At 45.8% G+C, this 18,759-nt stretch overlaps 1 protein-coding gene across 10 annotated transcripts in view; it reads right to left on the reverse strand.

The window, feature by feature from the left end:
- The window catches only part of CLASP1 (cytoplasmic linker associated protein 1), a 177,675-nt gene extending 159,333 nt beyond the window's left edge, over positions 1-18,342 (reverse strand). For 5 of the 10 annotated variants that reach the window (XM_027879748.1, XM_027879747.1, XM_027879750.1 and 2 more), the window contains exons 1-2: positions 18,276-18,341; positions 6,253-6,727 (exon numbers count right to left, since the gene is read on the reverse strand). In XM_027879748.1, coding sequence (XP_027735549.1) covers positions 6,253-6,447 — 195 coding nt within the window. In that variant the 5' untranslated portion in view covers positions 6,448-6,727; positions 18,276-18,341. Of the gene's footprint in view, positions 1-6,252; positions 6,728-18,275 lie in introns of all 10 variants that reach the window. The other 5 variants (XM_027879755.1, XM_027879754.1, XM_027879752.1 and 2 more) reach the window with 2 other exon arrangements.
- Between the last annotated feature and the right edge of the window lie 417 nt (positions 18,343-18,759).

Raw genomic sequence — 18,759 nt, forward strand, 5'->3', positions numbered from 1 at the left:
GCACTGTACAATAGCATTAGTACACCCTTATCCCCACGAAAATAAATCCCCAATAATCTGCCTTTTCCACCGATGCATCAGCTGTGACCCTCAGCCTGCAGTCAAGCAACGCACACCAAGGTTTCCCAAGAGCTGGGTGTGTTAGACCTCTGAATAAATCCTGGTGACAAACACTGAAGTGCTGCAACTGAAACACTACACCAGCATTAAAGGAATAGCTTTATCTTCTCAATTTAGTAACCACAATGGTTCAGTCTGCTGTGTGTTGACCAGTCCCAAACGAGAGCCTGTTTGGCCTTGCCAGTGCTGAGGCAGCCACCCGACCAAACAACCAAGAGAAAATAGATCTAACACAACAAAACAAAACAAAACAGAAGGCAGCCATAGACAACACTTGCTAGTCCCAGGGCTAAAAACATACAGGAACTTAATTTGGTCAGAAAATGAAATCAAGAGGCTCAAATCTCTACAAGCCAGTAGGATTGCAAGGGAACCTTTTACTTTATATCCCATTTTTCTACTCATCTCTCACCATCCACTAAAGGCCACCAAGGATACCAAGTAAGCCAGACCTTGAATGTGCCACAATTTTGTAAACAAACTTCTGTCCTATTTATTTCAACACTGTGTCTCCATTCCTTACGCTCTCTTGGGATCCTGTAGGTTCTCACTACTTATATTGGATTTGGTAATACCTTGGTAAACAAATGAAAGACACTGTTGTCTGGTACACTAAGGCTCACAAGCTTTTTGTTTTATGCAACCACTAGCACATCCACATTGTGCATAAAACAACCAGATAGTACTACTACTCCACTGCAGTTCTCCCCACCCCAGCCAGAAAAGGACAACCCTTCCTGCTACAACCAGTCATTATTACCTTCTAAGTGTGAAGAAAAAGCCACAGGGAAACTCTAAATGCTGACTTGCTACAGCAGTTAATTTTTTCCCTGCCCTGAATACAAAGGACTGGAGCTAGTAGTGAATTTGATCTATCCCAGCTGCTCCCATCTCCTATTCTGCACTGCACCCACCGTGGCACTCCCCACACCATGGATACCATACAGGTAAGAGCTACACCATAATCCCATCAAATTACCACACAGTGACTGTTGAAAGGCAGGTCCAGCTTCTGGAGCCAGGGAAAAACCAACTGATCAGCTGGACTGGGAATTAACACTGCTTACAAGAAACTGGATATCCTGGAGCCAAAACTCTGTTCTTTCATAAGTTTAGGGCAGGAAAATCCAGTTACTAGGAGTATGCCAGCACAAAAGCCTAAAAATAAGGACTGGCCACACTCCAGAAATGTAGTTCCAACCCAACTAGTCTTTAGTCCTCCCTAAGGTAACTCTTCTCCCCACAAGAGGAGTCATCAGAAGCAGTTTTTGCCAAGATGCCTTTTGCAATACGACCATACACAAGGAATAAGCTCTACTTGCAAGTCCCGATCTCAAGGTCACTCTTCCTTCATAGCCCATTTATCATACCAAAACTAATTTAATTCATATTTATTAGCAATTTCAGCCTCTGGTAAAGAGGTTTTAAGGGATCAAAGCGCTAAATAAATGTATACATTACTGATCTTCACATACTCCCAGCGCCCCAAAACTCACCAGCTAACAGCAACTGCTGTAAAGAAAACCCTTTACAAGTCCCTTTTTCTTCCCCAGATGGTGACATCCTTTTCCCCCATGCATTAAATACTCAACAAAACATGCTTACCAAATTATATCAACCCATAACCATGCATGATAATTATTTCTTAAATCAGGACTTCTTCCACTGAATTTCAACCAAAATAAACACGGTATAGAGAACAAATGTATGCTTATAGCGAACAACCATTCATCAGCTTAAGTAACTCTAATGGATGTCACTTCAAACTAAGCCTGCACCATCTGTTCTACCCCTCAATTAGCAAAGCAAAAAAAAAAATTATTCAATGCACAGTTTAAGAAAGCCAGTTAATTTATGTATGTAAGTTTTATTTCTCTTCAGTTCAGTGAGGCGTGCTCTTGTACTGCTTGATATTTAGAAACAGATCAGAATGGAAGGCTGCTTTCTCTAACACTATTAGGAATTCTGTCAGGAGAGATAATATTTCCCTGCAGTATTATTACCACACCAAAAAATTTCTCTGTAACATCTCACCATATATTTTATTTTTAAGAGCATAATGTCTCTGTAAGTAACATCATCAGCTAAACAAATTAAATCTGAAGTCCTGCATACATGAACACAAAGCAAGCTCAAGGACACAGCCCAGCCTGACAGACTGGGTCTACCAGAACAGCAGGATGTGGAAGTGTCCTCAGACACGGGGGTCTGTTAACCATGTCAGTCCCTCAGTCCCCTCTCAGAGGCAAAACCCAGGCCTGCAGGCTGCTGGGCACAGAGCCTCGCACACATCAGCTGTACTGGGTCAAAGGGGTCGTCCCATGCAAGGGTGAAATACTCTCCCTGGAAAGCAAACCCTGTCCAGTGAGAGCAGTGCAGACCCCCCCCCAAAAAAAAAAAAAAAAAAAAAAAAAAAAAATCACTCCTTGCCAAAGTGCATGCAAAAAAAAAAAAAAGTTTCATCCAATTCCTTACTGCAAATCTCCACCCAGTTTCACTTCAAACTGGCCTCTCCTACCACTCTGCAACACAAGAAAACATTGAGTAGAATCTTTCTTCAATATGTTGGATCCTGACATGCTTGAAGGCTGTCACCACCAAATATCCAAGTCTACTTCACTCCTGGGCGTTTATGAAAAAGCAACTAGCAATAACAAGGGCTATTTCCAGAGTAAAACTCAACTCCAACAGCACAGACCACACACCCCAGGGAAGAAAAACGTGCAAGAGACCTCATCAACATTGCTAGATGGGGGAAACAGTACAACAGTGTTGTGGAGAAGCAGGTCACTGCCAAACACCCTCAATTCAGCTCTGGGAATATGAAGTTGGTAGAAAATCACTTTATGATCCTGGACATATTACTTTACCCTTCACCTCAAGAGGAAACATCAGTGGCACATCCTAGTCTGGGTATGGAGAAAGGCACATTAGCCAGAGGTGAGTCAGGAGATCTGCACACTTAACAGCAACATTACTAAATAGTGCCACAAGCAGCTCAGAGAGAGATTGCTCACCAAGGGATTACCGACATTTCAGCCCTCTCCCTTGCTGCAGGATTGTGAGGCTGGGAGGACATGCTGAAGCCCCTGACACTGCTGTGCCGTTTCGCTTCATGTCTCAAGACAGACAGCTGTGCAGGCCTTAGTTATTGTTCAGAGATTCAAAGCTCAGCAAAATAACTCCCTTTTATGCTTAGCAGGGGAAGAAATGGAGTCAAGCAGAACCACCATCCCAAAACAGCACAGAGCAAGCAAACAAAACACATGAAGAAAGAGAACAGAAGCAGGATTCCTCCTTGGTCTGCAGCATCCTACAAGACCTTCCCCAGCCCAGCCTCGCTGGTGTAACACACGACTCCTACTGCCCACACAAACACAAGCTGTCTGCTCCAAGTAACTGTGCTCCAAAGAGGAGTAAGAGCTCTCAAAGCTCTCCTCCGTTATTCTGTCTTCCACACACCTGTAAATACCGCTGGGAAAATGCAGGACAGGCAGTGCCTGCTGGGTGGAGTTCAAGAGCGCTCCTGGCAGGCAAAAACACCCAAATGGGTTTGCACTGGATTTCAGTGCCTTGCTTCCTACAACCATCCTTAGGTTTCCTTGACTTGAAAAGCATCTTGAACTATCCAAGCGCCTTCTGCACCTAAGGCAGCTGCCTGTTAGGAGGCAGGAATCAGTGACCAGGTCACAATTTATTACAAGAGTTTGAGAGTGCAGAGTGCTATCAGAAGCGTGTTAGGTCTCACTATGTTTCACATGTAATGTTTTTACAGACTTGGACAGCAACAAGGAAAGAGAAGCATCTCTGCCCTCCATCATTCTTTTTTGCTGCATCACTTGAAAAAGAAGATTACATTGTTTCTAGTCAGGGTGCTGAGATCAAGGACCTCACAAAATATTGCCATGTTAAAACAGAAAAAAATACACAGAAAACCACCAAAACCTGAAAACGCCAACGATGGCCATGACTTACACAGCTCAGAACTGCATGTCAATGAAATAGCCTGAGCCCTTCCTGTAAGGATGTAATAATTTCATCATCAGCTCAAGCTCCTTATAATTCAAACTGAACTGGTTTGCTTTAGAGATGTCACTTCTCTTTGGTTCGCTGATGATTCCTCGGTGATAACAAGTAAGCACAAGTGTATAGTTAGAAGAGTCCTTAAAAAGCAGGGGCCACGAAATCAACTGGATGCTGTCCCAAGATAATGGGTCTGTTACACAAACTCAGTCTAATTCTGAGATCACAGGCTTTATCAATGAAGTGTAAGGGAATTTCCAATCCTGCAGATGATCTCAATCTTTGTTTTAAGCTGGTACTTTTTCAAACGAAGGGAGTGAGATGAGAAGAGTGGTAGACTACAAATGTGACGGCTTTTTCAGCTGTGACCAAACAACTGCAGTTTAGCTCTCCAGATGGCTATTCTAGGGCAGTGATGCTTGGCCTTTCACTCTCAAGGTGGACACACCAATTCATGAACTGGATCAGATGACACCAGCCCCCCTGTGCTCCCTTCACACCAGACAGAGCTGAGTGTCCGAACCCCCACCCCACAAGCAATTAAGAAGAAAAGGGACAAAAACGCAGATGGCAGATGCAGGCACTAAAACAAAAGGAAAGAACTGGCACATGATGGTGCACTAAGGCCTGGCTGGGTCCTGAAGCAGACCTCACCACACCACTAACCTCCAGATAGCCAGCTTCCCCCGCTCAAAAGCTTCACATCCCCTATTATATTCATTCACTAAGAAAACACTCTCCAGATATCCGAGACATGTCTCTCTTATGCTTACTAAAACTTATTAATCACAGCAAATGCTATCTATAGAACACACACATTAATGAACAGCCAGCTCAGCAGCATGAGTTCTGGAACAGAGTCACTGCAGCACAAAAGTGCCACCAGTTTGCTACTGGAAAATGAATACCTCAGTGATCACTGTAAGTGTGCAGTTCAACAGACAAAAGACTGGGAAGGGGAGCAAGTTATCTGAAAAGAAATTCTGCAAACTAAGAGTGACTTTGGAATTGCAAAACACTGCATAGCTTTGAGATCCACACCAGTTAGTAGTTTGGGTCTTTTTCCACAATAGGCCAAACAGCTTCTACCACAGCTGCTTGTTGACAAAAACGTAGAGAAAAAAATGCAGCTGTGCAAATACTTTAATCAACACTCTGCAAACTCACACCACTTCTCAATCAAAATTTCTGTTAAAAATAAATTAATTTGAATTTATTTATTTGAATTTGAAGAGCTCCAGAGCACTTGCAACCTATACAGCCACTCTCTCCTCCACTTCTCCAGGTGCAAACTCCAATACAACCCTCAGTTAAGTATCTTCAGGCTCAGCTCTGTAGGAACTTTTCGCTCTCAGATTTTCCTGGACTTAAGAGACAGGAACAAAGTCTCCTATTACATCCCATGTAATACCTTAAGTATCCCTATTAGACTTGTCCAAGTGCTTCAAGAACAGACCAGGACAGGAGTTTTCCAAGCCACAGAGGAAAAGCCCTCCCCACTCCCACAGTACTTGCTGTGGTAGTACTTCCTCACTAAGACCTGCAGGGAGATGGAGCAACATAACAGGGTAACAAGGCAGTGGAGTTCCATGTCCTACCAAGTCATTTCTACACTATCACACTCAACAGAAGATACATACACACACACTGCCTTTCTTGACCTAGGCAGAATTGATCTACTGTGTCCAAGTTGCCCACAGAAAATAGGAAAAAAATGTGGCAAGATTTAATGACAATGAAAAATACTGCTGTTTATATATGCTTTCTGTAGTTTTATAAGCTTTGTTAATATGGCAGGAAATCAACACTGCTAACTACTGGGATAATCAAAGCGTTCCACCAGCTAACAAGGTACACAAAGAAACCAGGATATCACAAACCATGAACACCAGATGTAAATCTGTTTGTGCTTAAAACACCATTTACTGAATTCTTACTGCCTTGAGTCCTCAATATCATAGCAGCTATCAGCTACCAAGATTTGGAACAGCAATGGTAGATTCAGCATAATTACTACTTTACAGAAAAGTACAACTATACAACTTACATCAAGTAGTACTTGACATCAAAACTTCTGACAGTAATCACATTCCACCTGACAAGTCTTACCTTATAATTGCTGGAATTTACCCAAGAAGTGGCAAGTCCATCAACCATTTTATCCAGCATAGTCTGATCATGTTCGAGGTCAGCTGACTTCTGTTTATCTGAGAAGTAATCAATCAGTTCCTGGCCAACCTGGAGTCTCTTTCCAACATCCTTCTGCAGCACCTGCGCCAAGCAGTACTCCATACTGGGCTCCATAGTGTCTCAGAAATACAGCACCAGCAAGAAAGCTAGAGGGCAGCAGGTCCAAAAAATCCCTCTATAAAAGTACACAGGAGATCGCCTCTTTCTTCGATGAAGGTTACTGAGGGTCTGGGTTTCAAAGATGCAATTCTGAGAATGGCAACAATGCACCATGTGTGTGTGGACAGCAGCTGGCAGGATATTAAAAGTCCAATTTAAATAACTAGTAATAGATGAAGCAACAAGCAGTGCTGTACTGTTGAGTCTGCAATAAATCCCAATTCAGCAGTCCATTCTGAAAGAAATGAAAAAGAACAGTATTATAGATTAAATTAAAACTGGAGGGGAAAAAAAAAAACCAACAAAACAAAGGCTGAAAGCATGTCACAAAATAGGTTATTCATATACAGCTGCCAAGCTGTGGTAAGTCAGATACGAGCAGCACTGTTCTATTTTAAGGAATCAAACAAGGTAGGTCAGGACAAAAACCTTTGGTTATTCTTTCCAACAGCAGTTACCCATCAGTTCCCTAGAAGTTTTAGTGAGAGACAGCAAATTTGTGGCTTAAGTAGCAGCTGATTAGTAATCAATACTATTGTAACTGTCACATCACCATCTAGCCACAAAGGTGGGGACAAAGTTCTTAAAGTAGATCACCAGAAAAACCCATCTACTTTAACAAGTGGTCTGGATCCTGTTTTGACTGTTGGCCTTCAGCAATCCATGTCATCAGCTGGTCAGCGATATACAGTATTAACACTGAGCTCCAGGAATGTAAAACAATCAGTTTTAAAAAACTAGGGGATCAAGCTGTTTCCAGCCTGAATCCTGTTACATCCCTACCACAGGTGTACAGGAAACAGCACTAGCAAAGTCTAAATGCAGTTCAACCAACAGTGCCTGTGGTGTCCTGAGAACCAAGGCCACACACAAGGATAGCCAGGCCAAACTTTGCTGCCGCTCAGAAGCACAGCATCACTCTGAGGTAAGCTTTTGGCTTATGCCTAAAAAAATTACTGAAAGCCTAGGGTTTATGTTCCTCAACTCTAGAAATTCGTCCATCCAAGGACTTCATTAAGGACCCAGTTGAAGGCCTTTTTTTGTGCCTCCATCTGCAGCCAAATGAACCCCTCCAGGCAGCCAGGGAACAGACCGGGGGGCCTGATCTCCACCCTCCCACAGACCACGGCTCTTGGCATCACCATACTGCTTCCCGAAGCACTCCCTCATCACAGGTTAGCTCTTTCAGGAGGGGGTGATAAAAACCCAGGGTGTCTTTTTGTTTCCTGGCTAATAATACCCAAAGCTAGAAATCTGCCCTACTTTTCCCGCCAGCATGAGGAAAGCAGGTCATGCTCAGAGCAAGGGAAGAGGCTGTGCAACAGACACCTGGTTCAATAAACAACTGGAAGGAAGCTGGATGCACAAGTTCACTAATTGGAAGCAACGGGGCAGCAAAGCTAAATACCTTCTGTTTGAGCAAATAAGGCCTTCACAAAAATCTTAATGAAGACAAAGTGGACCTGACAGCAGATGAGATGCACACAAGAATCCCAGCCTGGAAACAAAAGCATCCCTCACACATATCACCTCACCTCCATCCTCCTTGGCCAGACTTACACACCATCACATCTCACCACCACCACGCACAGCATCTAGATTCAGCACTGAGGTCTTAAGCTTCCCTACCCCTACCAGCATTACCACACGTCCCAGCTGCCCACACTGGCTACGCAGGAGTCACCAGAGAGCAGGTCCCTCCATTCCAGGCAGCCAGTTCAAATCCCCGCTGGTGATCAAAACTGGTTCTGCACATCCAGGGATTCACCTCAGCCAACTGTCTGGATAATCCTACCCACAGCCAGAAGGGATTGCTTGTGTACGTAGACTGAACTCTATCCTCACCAGAAAACCTCACCCCCCAGAGCAGCAAGGAAGCATCAGCTGCAACTGCACACACAGCACCTTGAGCTTTGGGTTAGTGCTGTGATAGCTTACCTGTGACCACCTGTGACCACTAACCCAACCTGGACCCTCTCAGGGACAGACAAAACTCTCACCATTTTGTTTCAAGTCACTTTAAGAGCGATTTGACTTCAAACTCTAAAACTGACAACATCCCAACCCCACCAATACTCTTAGAGCAATAGCTTTTTTCTTTCTAAAAAAGAAACACTGGTTCCAAACTAGAAGAAAGCATTGCCTTTTTTATTGCCACAGTTTCTCACTTGGTCAGTTTAGCTCAACTCTGAAAGAAGTGCTCTGAGCTTTCCCATCCTCAACAAAAACGGTTCACAGCTCTGACTATCCCTGGCAGCACAGGCACAAAAACAGGGCCACTTCAACCACTGCAGAAGCGCAGCAGATGTTTCTGTCCAAGTCTCCCTGTCTGCAGCTCTGAATACTGGCCCCTGCCCTCCAGCACAGGCTGGTCTTGCTCCTTGCTGCAGGCACTCCAGTTATGTGAGGCAGTATTACTCACGGCAGTGTCAGAGTGTCCAGCCAAAGGGTTTTCACATAGTAGGGCAGCATTTTACCAGACCCCTCACTAGCATGGAACTGCTGCAGAAGGGGCAGGGAAATGAGTTTAGCTGCTAACACGTTCTAGCTCAAGCCTTTAAAGTTAGCTGTGCTGTTTGCTTCTGGACTCCAGAAACTGCACTCATGTTCAAATGGGGACTCTTCTGTTAAACTGGATAGAACATGGTGAAGAACGTCTAATTGCTTTTAAAATGTAAATGTAGAACTGGCTTAAACTCGAAAAATCAGATTACAGAAGGGTGTGAATGAGTGTTAGTTACCACAGAATAGCCATTTTTTATTAACATCACACATAAACAAGTCTCAACACACCCAAGAAGCCATTAGCAGCCCATACTGCCATGAGAAAGGTGCACAGAAACTTACAGGTCTGTCTTCTATGTGGTTTTCATTTGGGAGCTCGTAAATCTCTGCCCACAAGCACAGAAACAATATTTTAAGCAAACTAATGTAAACAAATTTCACTCCCAAGTTCTGGATTTTTAAACGCATGAAAAAAGACACAGGATAAAAATCATGATGCACTACAGAAGAACAGATTTGTGTCACAACCTTGAGCATTGTAGTCTAAAGAAGATCCACTAAACATTATGGCACCACTAGTAAATGCATACATGGAAAAAGAGCCAGAAACACCTTTGAATCTTGGGGAAAACAGTAAGAGTAAGCCAAGAGAAAAGGCTGAAGCTACAGCCTGTTGCATCTGCCAGCCAACAGGTTTTTAAATAGCACTTTTTTACCTTAAAAAAAAAAAAAAGAGGCTTTTCTACACATGTTGGGAAGTCTGTTGACTCCCCCTCTTTCTCACAGAAGGAAGTGGAAAAAATACCACCTGAGAAAAACAAGAGCCAAACTGACAAAAAAATTAACCTCCCAGGCAATGAAGCATATGGCTGCTACATCCCATCAAGTTTGAAACCAACTGGGCAGATGCTTCCCACACAACAAGCTTTGAAAAAACACACACAGCCACAACCTGAGCCCCAGTGGTCCACTTCTGTTCCTGCACTTTCCAGATAAGCAATGTTACAAGACACAAACTCCCCACCGAAGAACAGTCATGCAGAACTCAAAACTAATAACTCAGTGGCACAGGTCCTGGGTTTGGAGCTCCTCCAAGTTTTGAGAGGGGTTGCTCCAGCACAAGGGTTTTCTCCAATCCTCCTCCTAGACTTGCAGTTTACACTTGAAGGAACAGGCAAGGCTACATCTAACAACGTCAATACGTAGACAAAATAACCTAAGAGAAAAAAACCTATTCTCCCATCCCAACCCTGTCACTGCAAAAGAAGTTCCCTGTTTCATTAACAAGACATCAAAACTATGTGCTAAGTCAAAGCCTCTGGCAGTAACACATGAACTTTCCATCAAGAGCTATCCAGCAGAAAAGCCACTACAGAGAGGTTTGTTTAATACCACATTGGAGCTCAAAATGATGAACTTAGAGAAGAAAGCTGGTAAAGATTGAACAGCCCAAAGTTACTCAGCCTAGATACAACCTTCATAACACCATAAAAGCTGGTACAATTCACAGCAAAGCAACTGGCTCAGCACGTACAGTAAGTCAATTCAAATAGTAATAAGGAAATACTCGTTACCTAAGATGCTGTGGCAACATTAAACTGGGTACATAAGCCAACAAAGTTTTCAGCACTTAGGAGAACCCCACTTAGCCCAGACTAAGTGAAAGTGCATTATTTGCAATTCTCAAGGAAGGCTACCTTAGGGTAACTTCACAGAAAATTTTAAATCTTCTTCCTCTTGCAATAGGGAAGGAAACCTGAAGCACATAAAAAATGCCATACTGCTCTCCTGGGGGGTTGCCTGTAGCAGGGAGCTCTTCCAGTACAGCTGTTTGACTTTAAAATGATGGCCCACTCTCTTCTGTTCTAGTCATCACATTATCATCTTTGTCATGTTTTGCTGCATCTTCACGTGCCAAAAAGTCAGTGAAGTCCATAACCTCCCCAGACAACTGTTCTAACATGACTGCTCCAGACACAAGCCTGCAGAGACAAGTCTTTTGCTGCCACTCACTGCAGACAAGAGCCAGTGCCACACAATAACCAGCCCTTTCTAGTCATCTTCCTGGAGGTATCTCTCTTCCAGCCAGTAAGCCTACTTTGTAAACAACTTCTAAACATGACCACACTTCTTTGGTGTCTCTTTTTTTTGTGTGTACATGGTTAGCTGTGGCCCAGCAGCTGTTGAAATAACACAGCAACACAACTGTACCAACAAGCCTCCTTTTTCACAGGTCTCAGGACCTAATTGCATAGTCACTTCACTTCAAAATCCATTCAAGGTATATTAGACAGACATTTCCCTGAACCTTGACTTAACACAACAAAGAACTTCTCCTCCAAGAGATCTCCACCCTAGCAGCAATTTTTTTTAAGTATAAAAACTACCAGGTGTCAAAGTTGCAGGAGCTCACCGCTACTGGAAAGTGGGCACTGTAATACAGAACTGGTGGGTTTGCCAGCCAAGCCCCTTTGGGCAAAAGTTCAGAGCCATTAGAACAGCACCTGGAAATCATGTGCTATGAAGACTAAGAGGAAATCTCATCAGCAAGGCTGATGTGTCAAAGTGTCAAACTGCAGCTCTGCAGGAAGGGTGAAGCTCTCAGCCCTCTCTACATTCCTCTATTTTTGCTTCAACTGGCACAGCTATCCCCCGCCCAGAGGGGATTTGGTGTCAGGGCTTTACAAAGTATGACAATCACCAAGCACTCAATCAAACCTACGCTCCCCTCAGTGTGCAACTAGCAGTGAAGGGAGCAGCTGTATTGACAGTTTCCAAGTTCAAATATTCTTACTTGTTCAAACCCTCTTAGAGAACTAAGTGACGAGTACCACATCAAGTGTCCTACTTGAAGAAGAGAGAAACCTTCTTCTGGAGAAAAGGAGTTTGCAGGAAACAGCTGGGCCCTCCCCTTTGTTCACGTGTCCCCATAAGAAGGCAATAATGTTTCTTTAGTGCCAGGGAATATTGCACAACCACTGTGATTGTTTTAAATCAGTAATTAGTGTTGCCTTGTACTTGAGCCTCCCTTCAATCCAAAGATGGTATCTTAGATTTCCAGACTGACAACTCATGCTTTTCTAATTAGCTGGCGGGACAGCCCCGTGCTTATCTCGATGTACCAAGTGTCTCTGCAGGCACTTGATGCAGAGACTCCTTCCACAGTAACTTGAACTGTCCTCAGAGTACCACAACTTCGCAGCTCAACCTTGCTGATAAGCAAAGCACTGCCTATGTGAATGCAGTTTCTTTTCGGGAAGGTCTTCAAGGAGGGTTTCTTTCTCTTCCCACACCACCTGCCACACTAAGGCATTGTTTGTAAAACTCTCTACTGCGGCAGGCAGTTCATCCTCAGGAGAGTCTGGCTGAAGGCTGGCTTGGACTCTGCTAAATAGTAGCTGGTCTTCACTTGCCTGGAGTCTATTAAGAGTTCATGTGCACAAGTACAGACAGTAACCAAGCTACAACTCCACTGCCGTCAGGAAAACTGAGGCAGATTTTGACAGCTGAAAGATTTCCAGGGCTTAAGCTAACTGTGGCCTTCTAGCCCCCCACAATCCTTCCTGGCCAGATGCTAACTGTGAAAGTTGCATTACCTACCCTGGGTAAGATGAGAGAAAAGCTTCAGATAACTGGAATCCTTATGCCTCCACTAAAAGTTTACATTGATGCCTCGGTAACTGAACACTCACACGGAGATACCAATTTCAGAAGGCAATAATCTTCAAAAAATCTCCTCAGTAATGAAGCTGCAGCAAATCAAAATGGCTTACAGGTCACCCCAATGTGACTCCAATACCCTACACTAATGAAACCACTTTGCAGAGTAGGAGTAACCCTTCCCGAGTAGGGTAGAAAATTAGATGTGTTTTAACATCTTTTGTTACCTTAATACAACCCCTCTCTGAAATTAGTTTGGTTTTAACTTTGAGACCAAGGACAAGTCTAGAATGAGCTTTCAAGGGCTTCTTCCTTTTTAACAGTTTGAGTGCTGAAATGCAGCTCAAAATCCTGTAATGTCAGGAGCTGCTCTGTATGGACTCTCTCTTGTAGGCATCTCAGTTTATGGTTCCAAGGTAACATACTACAAGCAATTAATTAGGGGCAATGGACCGGTGGCAGTGGGGCAACACACACACAACTATCATCATGACACTGTGACAGTGCTCAAGTTTTGGATTTATCTGTACAAAAATATCCTCTCTCTCCCTCACTAGAGATCTAACCTTATCTTAGAGCCTGCAGACTACAGCTGACACTGAAGGTCCCTGGCCCACAAATTACACAGCACTGGCTCTCTACAACTTCCAACTTGGCTCTGCAAGGTGTCCGAGCCAAGGGTGCACAAGGTTCCCCAAGGGGTGGTGGTGATGCATTCCATAAGAATGGAAATGGCATCCAGCCCCCCTTCTGCTGCAACTAGGAGTGCAGGACAAAATTTTCCAGAGTAACATCCTAACACTCTCCTTCACAATCCAGCAGCAATATTGGCTCATCTGGGAAAATACAGGAAGGAAAGGAAAAGAAGAGACTTTCACTTGTAGCCTCCTGTGGGTAAAATGCTTAGGAAGGTTTGGAAGTAGAACACTACTGAGAACTAGAGCAGAGTGACCCATCACTTGCCAGTCTGCCAGCAGGACAAGGAGCTTCCCAGCTCACATCTGAATCTTGTAATCTCTGTTTGCATTGCAATTAGTGATCTCTAAGATCACTAATTTAGCCAGTCCTGAGATAGGAAGCAACTCTTCCTGTACATCAGCTGAAAAGGGGTAGAATAACAAGAAGCTCCTATTTTACAGGAAAAAGGTAGAAATTCAGTGCCTTCCCCAGAGCCACTGCAAAGCAATACTGCAGTGTCAGTGGGAACTGAGGGTGAGATAACAGCTTGGGGAAAGAAAAAAATGATACCACCACATGCTGGTAAAGATCAGAATAACTGAATTTTAAAGAGAGCAGTGGATTCAATATATATTCTCTACTCCAATCCTCCAGGACCTATTTTTCCCTACAGATGTGTAACTGCCTGATGACACAGAAGTAAGGTTTCATGTACAAGTCCAAGCCAAAGTTACCCTGGAAGGAAGTACTTGAGAGACAAGTGCTAATAGTAAAATGACAGGTTGGAATGGAAAAATAATACACAAGATCATACCTTGGGTACAAGCCCTCAAGGGACACTGGCTGTGGGATGCAAGAGCAGCAGTTTGCAAGTCAATAGTTCTGGAAAAAGTCTATTTTCCTCTTTCCTTATTCTCTTCATGCTTCCCAGCTAATGCCTCTCTGTCTTCCATGACTCAAAAATTTGCATGGCAAAATAGGGGTCTTTGCCTACCCCTGTTCTGCAGGGCTGCCATGGAAGCTCTTGGCCAAGGAGACCAGAACTCTCAGCAGCAGCAGGATTTCAACTGCTGACCGGGGCCAGCAGAAAACAGAACCTAGAACCAGTTCAGCTCCAGGGAGGAGAAGGAGGGTTACTCTACATTCAGGTAGAAGCAGATTCTATTCAGCCTAGCATTTACAACCACGTGTAAGAGGATGGCAAAAGAAATCCCTCAACACAGGCTGCAAGGGAGTGCAGAAAACCACAACACTCTTAGATTTATTAAACAACGGGTGGAGAAAGCAAAGGACAAGGAGGAGGAGAAGGGGATTTTTGTTTGACAATACCATGAATTGGGCTGAACCTCTAGTGGCAGCGAAGAGACTTCTGGGCAACAAAACCTCCTGCATCTAACAGGCAGAGAGAGACACCTTGCAACTCCTCCCTTCTGCTCAGCATCACTTTGAAACACAGGTCAGAATCTGACCCTGTTTTAATCAGAGTTTTGCTTCAAATCAGTATTGGTTCAATTTGGTTTTCTGACATATCTTGGAATCTAAAGCATCTACAAGCAAAGTGTAAATAAAGGGCCACATCTTAAACCTGAACTACAGACATGTTGCACCGGGGACTGGCCTGGTTAGGCTGTTTAGTCCATTAACTCACTGGTGGTGGAAACAAATTAGAGGATTTTAAATCTGCCCCCTCACTTCCAATAAACTAATGATGATGATGCTCTTCTAACAATTAATTTTGTGGCTATTTGGCATACTTGTTTCTAGATGCAGAATGGACATCTCCCTCCTTGCAGGGCCAGACATGCAGAGATTTGGTTAAGGAACAGAACAGGAAAGCAGGTGAACTTGAACACATAAATTGAGATCAAATCTCTTGGGGAGCACTGGCAGCCTCTCAGACCACAAAATCCATTTGTTGCCCTCCTGTAGGTTGAACAGCTACAACTCCATGCAGTTCATTTGGGTTTTGTGATGGAGCTTTATTTTGGTGTAAGAATGCTAATGCTGCCAAAGAGAGGAGAAAGTGAGCTCTCACGTGTGTGACAGAGCCAGACACCAGTGCAGTGCAGAATGCCAGGGAACATGAATGTGTTTAGCTCCTCAGTATCCCACTGTGCAAAGCTCATAACTAGCTCACATCAGGCTTTCAGACAGCTTTGAGAACTGGTAACAGGTTGGTCCAATGGACAATATCCAAAGCACTGAGTGAGCTTGAAAGAAACACGCAATGCAAACTTCAACACTGTATAGGGTGATGAAAATGAAGCAACTGAGCAAAGAGCCACATGAGGTGGATGCCATTAAACAGTGGGGTAAAACTAATGCTGTTCTGCACAACACTGACACAACATCACCCTTCATCAAGGAGAGAAGAAGAAAACACCTTCCCTCAGTTAGATTGCTTATAATTTACTAAAGTCACAGTCTGAAGAAATTAATAGACAAGAACAGTCCATTTTATTCACTCAGGTGAGAGACCTTTATACACTTGCCAGCATTTTCTCTTATGCACTGGCAAAGGCTGCTGGAAGAAGTGCTGGCACTGTCAGAATCCAGGAGGAAGCTTCAATCACAACTGCCAGCCAAGGAGGCGTTAACAGCAGCACACCTGATCCAGAGGCACGCCAACAACATTTCCATCCCTAGTCTAGGCAAGGCCCAAGATAATGAGAGGCTCAGGGTGACACATGAGCCTGATCCAAAGTCATCTGAGGCCAGAAGGGACCTGTAATGGCAGTCCACACACTTCAAAGCCACCTCTCACAAAAACCTGCAGGAACATTGGAGAGGTACATGTGGGGAAGGTCACTGCTTTATCCGTCTGAACATTTCATGTTCAGCCTCTTGAAACTTCTGACCTGCCTCAACACAAAGGTTGTTGGGGAGATCTTGTCCTCATCCTCCACTGTAATGTTGTAAATCATTACAGAAGTGGCCAGACTTGCTGTCAGCTCTCATCCTCCAACAACCAGCTGCCCTAAACAAATTGCCTGATGGACAGAGAAAGACTCACTAACACACAGGAGAAACAGATAAATCATTTGAGTTTTGCTGTTTAAATATACAGTTTTCTTAATACTTAAGCTGTAGCATAAATTTAGCACTCCTCCAGAACTTCAAAGATGACTGAAGCACCAGTTCATTCACTTGTAGGCATTCTCTGCAATTGTCCTTCTAGGGAATGTCACATGAACTAGAGAAACATGTCCATCTCCCAAGCGTGCTGCTCTCTCACTTTTAACACTGCATCTTATCAGGCAAGTGAAGCAAGGCCAAAGTGTATAACTTCATGGCATTTCTCTTCATGAAACAGAAACTTTTGAAGCTGTTTGATCAATTCTAAGCACTTCACAGGAATGTTGCAGGCAGCAATGCCAAAAAAAAAAAAAATCTATGTTGACAGTAATTTAAAATAAAAATTAAGCAGGTGAGACTATGAAATACGGAGAGGATCACCCACGGTGACACGTCATTCCTCTGTCCCTCTCGTAACTTCCAGGCTTCAGTCCCACTGACAGGGTTCAGCAGAGACAACAAGCAAAGGCTGGACTTTGCCAAGCCCAGGACCGCAGCACAAAGGCTTGTTCCACACAGTGAGGAATGTTGCCATGATAAGGAAGACCCTGAATATGACAGTACTGCAGTTCCATCCTGCACTGGGTGTAGTTCTTTGCTCTAGAGAAAGTTCACCTCTATTGCAAGTTCTCAAACATATCCCCTCCCTCTCCAGCTGCAAACCTCTTAAATTCAATTCAGAATCTTCAGAATTCCACACAGAAGCAAACACCTGCGCTTCCAACGCCTTCCCAAGAACTAATCTGAGCCACTGCTGAGCTAAATGGTGGATCTGTATCTTCAGGTATCAAGTGACAATACTTTGGTTTGTCTTCAGCATCGCCCAGGTGGCACCAAGAGGAGCAGGCGACAGAGATACAACTGCTCAAAAGATGCAGAGAAATGGGCTGCAGTGCTCAGCAGCAAACTGGGCTACGACAAATTTGCCTCTGATGCTGGCACAAGTGCAAGGCTGGAGACCACATCCCTGCTTTATCAACACTGGCTTGGCACATACTTCTTTACTTAACCCTTGTCTCCTCTACCAAATATTGACTTATGAAATAAATCCATAAGGGACAGAGAGATTCACTGGTCGGAACAACCCTCACACCTGGGAAGCCTCTGCCCTACTCCAGCACAAGCTTCCCATACAACCCCGAGGCTTGTCATCCTACCTCAGTTCCCCACACCCTTCTCAAGCGGCTGTGCAGGTGGCTGGGGAAGGGAGCAGCCTTTCCCTTCCTCACAGATATCTTTAGACACGTTACATTAAAAAATACCTTGAGCAGAGCCTACACAGGCCTGTAACACGCATAACATTGCGTTTACTCAGAGCCAGTGTCTCTCTGAAGTGTTTCTGCAGGATGTGCCTAACGACGAAGCCACCTCTCCGCACAGGCACAAACTCCCAGTCCTCGCCCGACTCCCACTAAAAACGCTCCCAGGAACGAACGAAGCGGAGCGCGGCACGTGCACAAAGGGGCCAAGCCCCAGGGCCGAGCCCACCCACCCGCAGGATGCTGCTGGAGGCACAGCAGCCCCAAGCGTCGGCAGAGCCCGGCGCCGCTCGGCGAGCTCGGCACGGCCGCGCCTCCCGCCCCTCGCCCAGCTGTTTGTTCCCAAGGGACCCTCCCCGGAGACCCCCGGCCCTGCCGGTGCTGGGCGGCCCCGGGGGGCGGCCCCGCTCCAGGCCCCGCAGCCCCCGCACGGCCGGTCCCCCCGGGCCGCCCTGCCCTGCCCTGGCCGGAGAGCGGCCCCGCGCCGCTCCCGCACGGTGCGAGCCGGCCCCGCCCCGCGCTGCCCGCGGTCCCCGCCGGTGGCACCGCACACAAAGCGCCCGCGGCCGCGCTCCTCCCCACGGGCGGGCGCGACGCGGGCGGTACCTGGGGGCGCGGGCCGGGCGGGCGCTGTCCCCGCTGTGCCGCTGTCCCGTCCGTCGCTGTCCCGCTGTGGCCCCGTCCCCTCAGAGGCGGCGGCGGCGCCGCCCGCTCCGCTCCATGGCCGCGCGCGCCGCTCGCCACGGGAAGAATGGGGAGCCCAGCGCGCACGCGCCGCCCGCGCCCGCCCCGCCCCGCCCCACGCGCCGGCGCGGCGCCGCCCTGCGGGCCCCGGTGCCGCGGTGAGGTCAGCGCGAGGCCTGCGCATGCGCGGGGGGAAGGTGGGCCGTTACAGCGCGCGCCCCGTCGCCATGGAGACACCACCCGGCGGGAGCGCCGGGACCGGGGACTCGTGTTCCCGGGAATGCCGGAGCCCCGGGGGCGCGGGGACTCGTGTTCCCGGGAATGCCGGAGCCCCGGCCCTCCCGATCGGCCTCCCACTGCTCCAGGCAGTGCCGTGCTCCTGGGTCCTACCGTGGAGAAGCTCTGT

The sequence above is a fragment of the Empidonax traillii genome, unplaced genomic scaffold (genome assembly GCF_003031625.1).
Source record: "Empidonax traillii isolate 1590-97213 ecotype Southwest subspecies unplaced genomic scaffold, ASM303162v1 scaffold57:size2250009, whole genome shotgun sequence".
Classification (NCBI taxonomy): domain Eukaryota; kingdom Metazoa; phylum Chordata; class Aves; order Passeriformes; family Tyrannidae; genus Empidonax; species Empidonax traillii.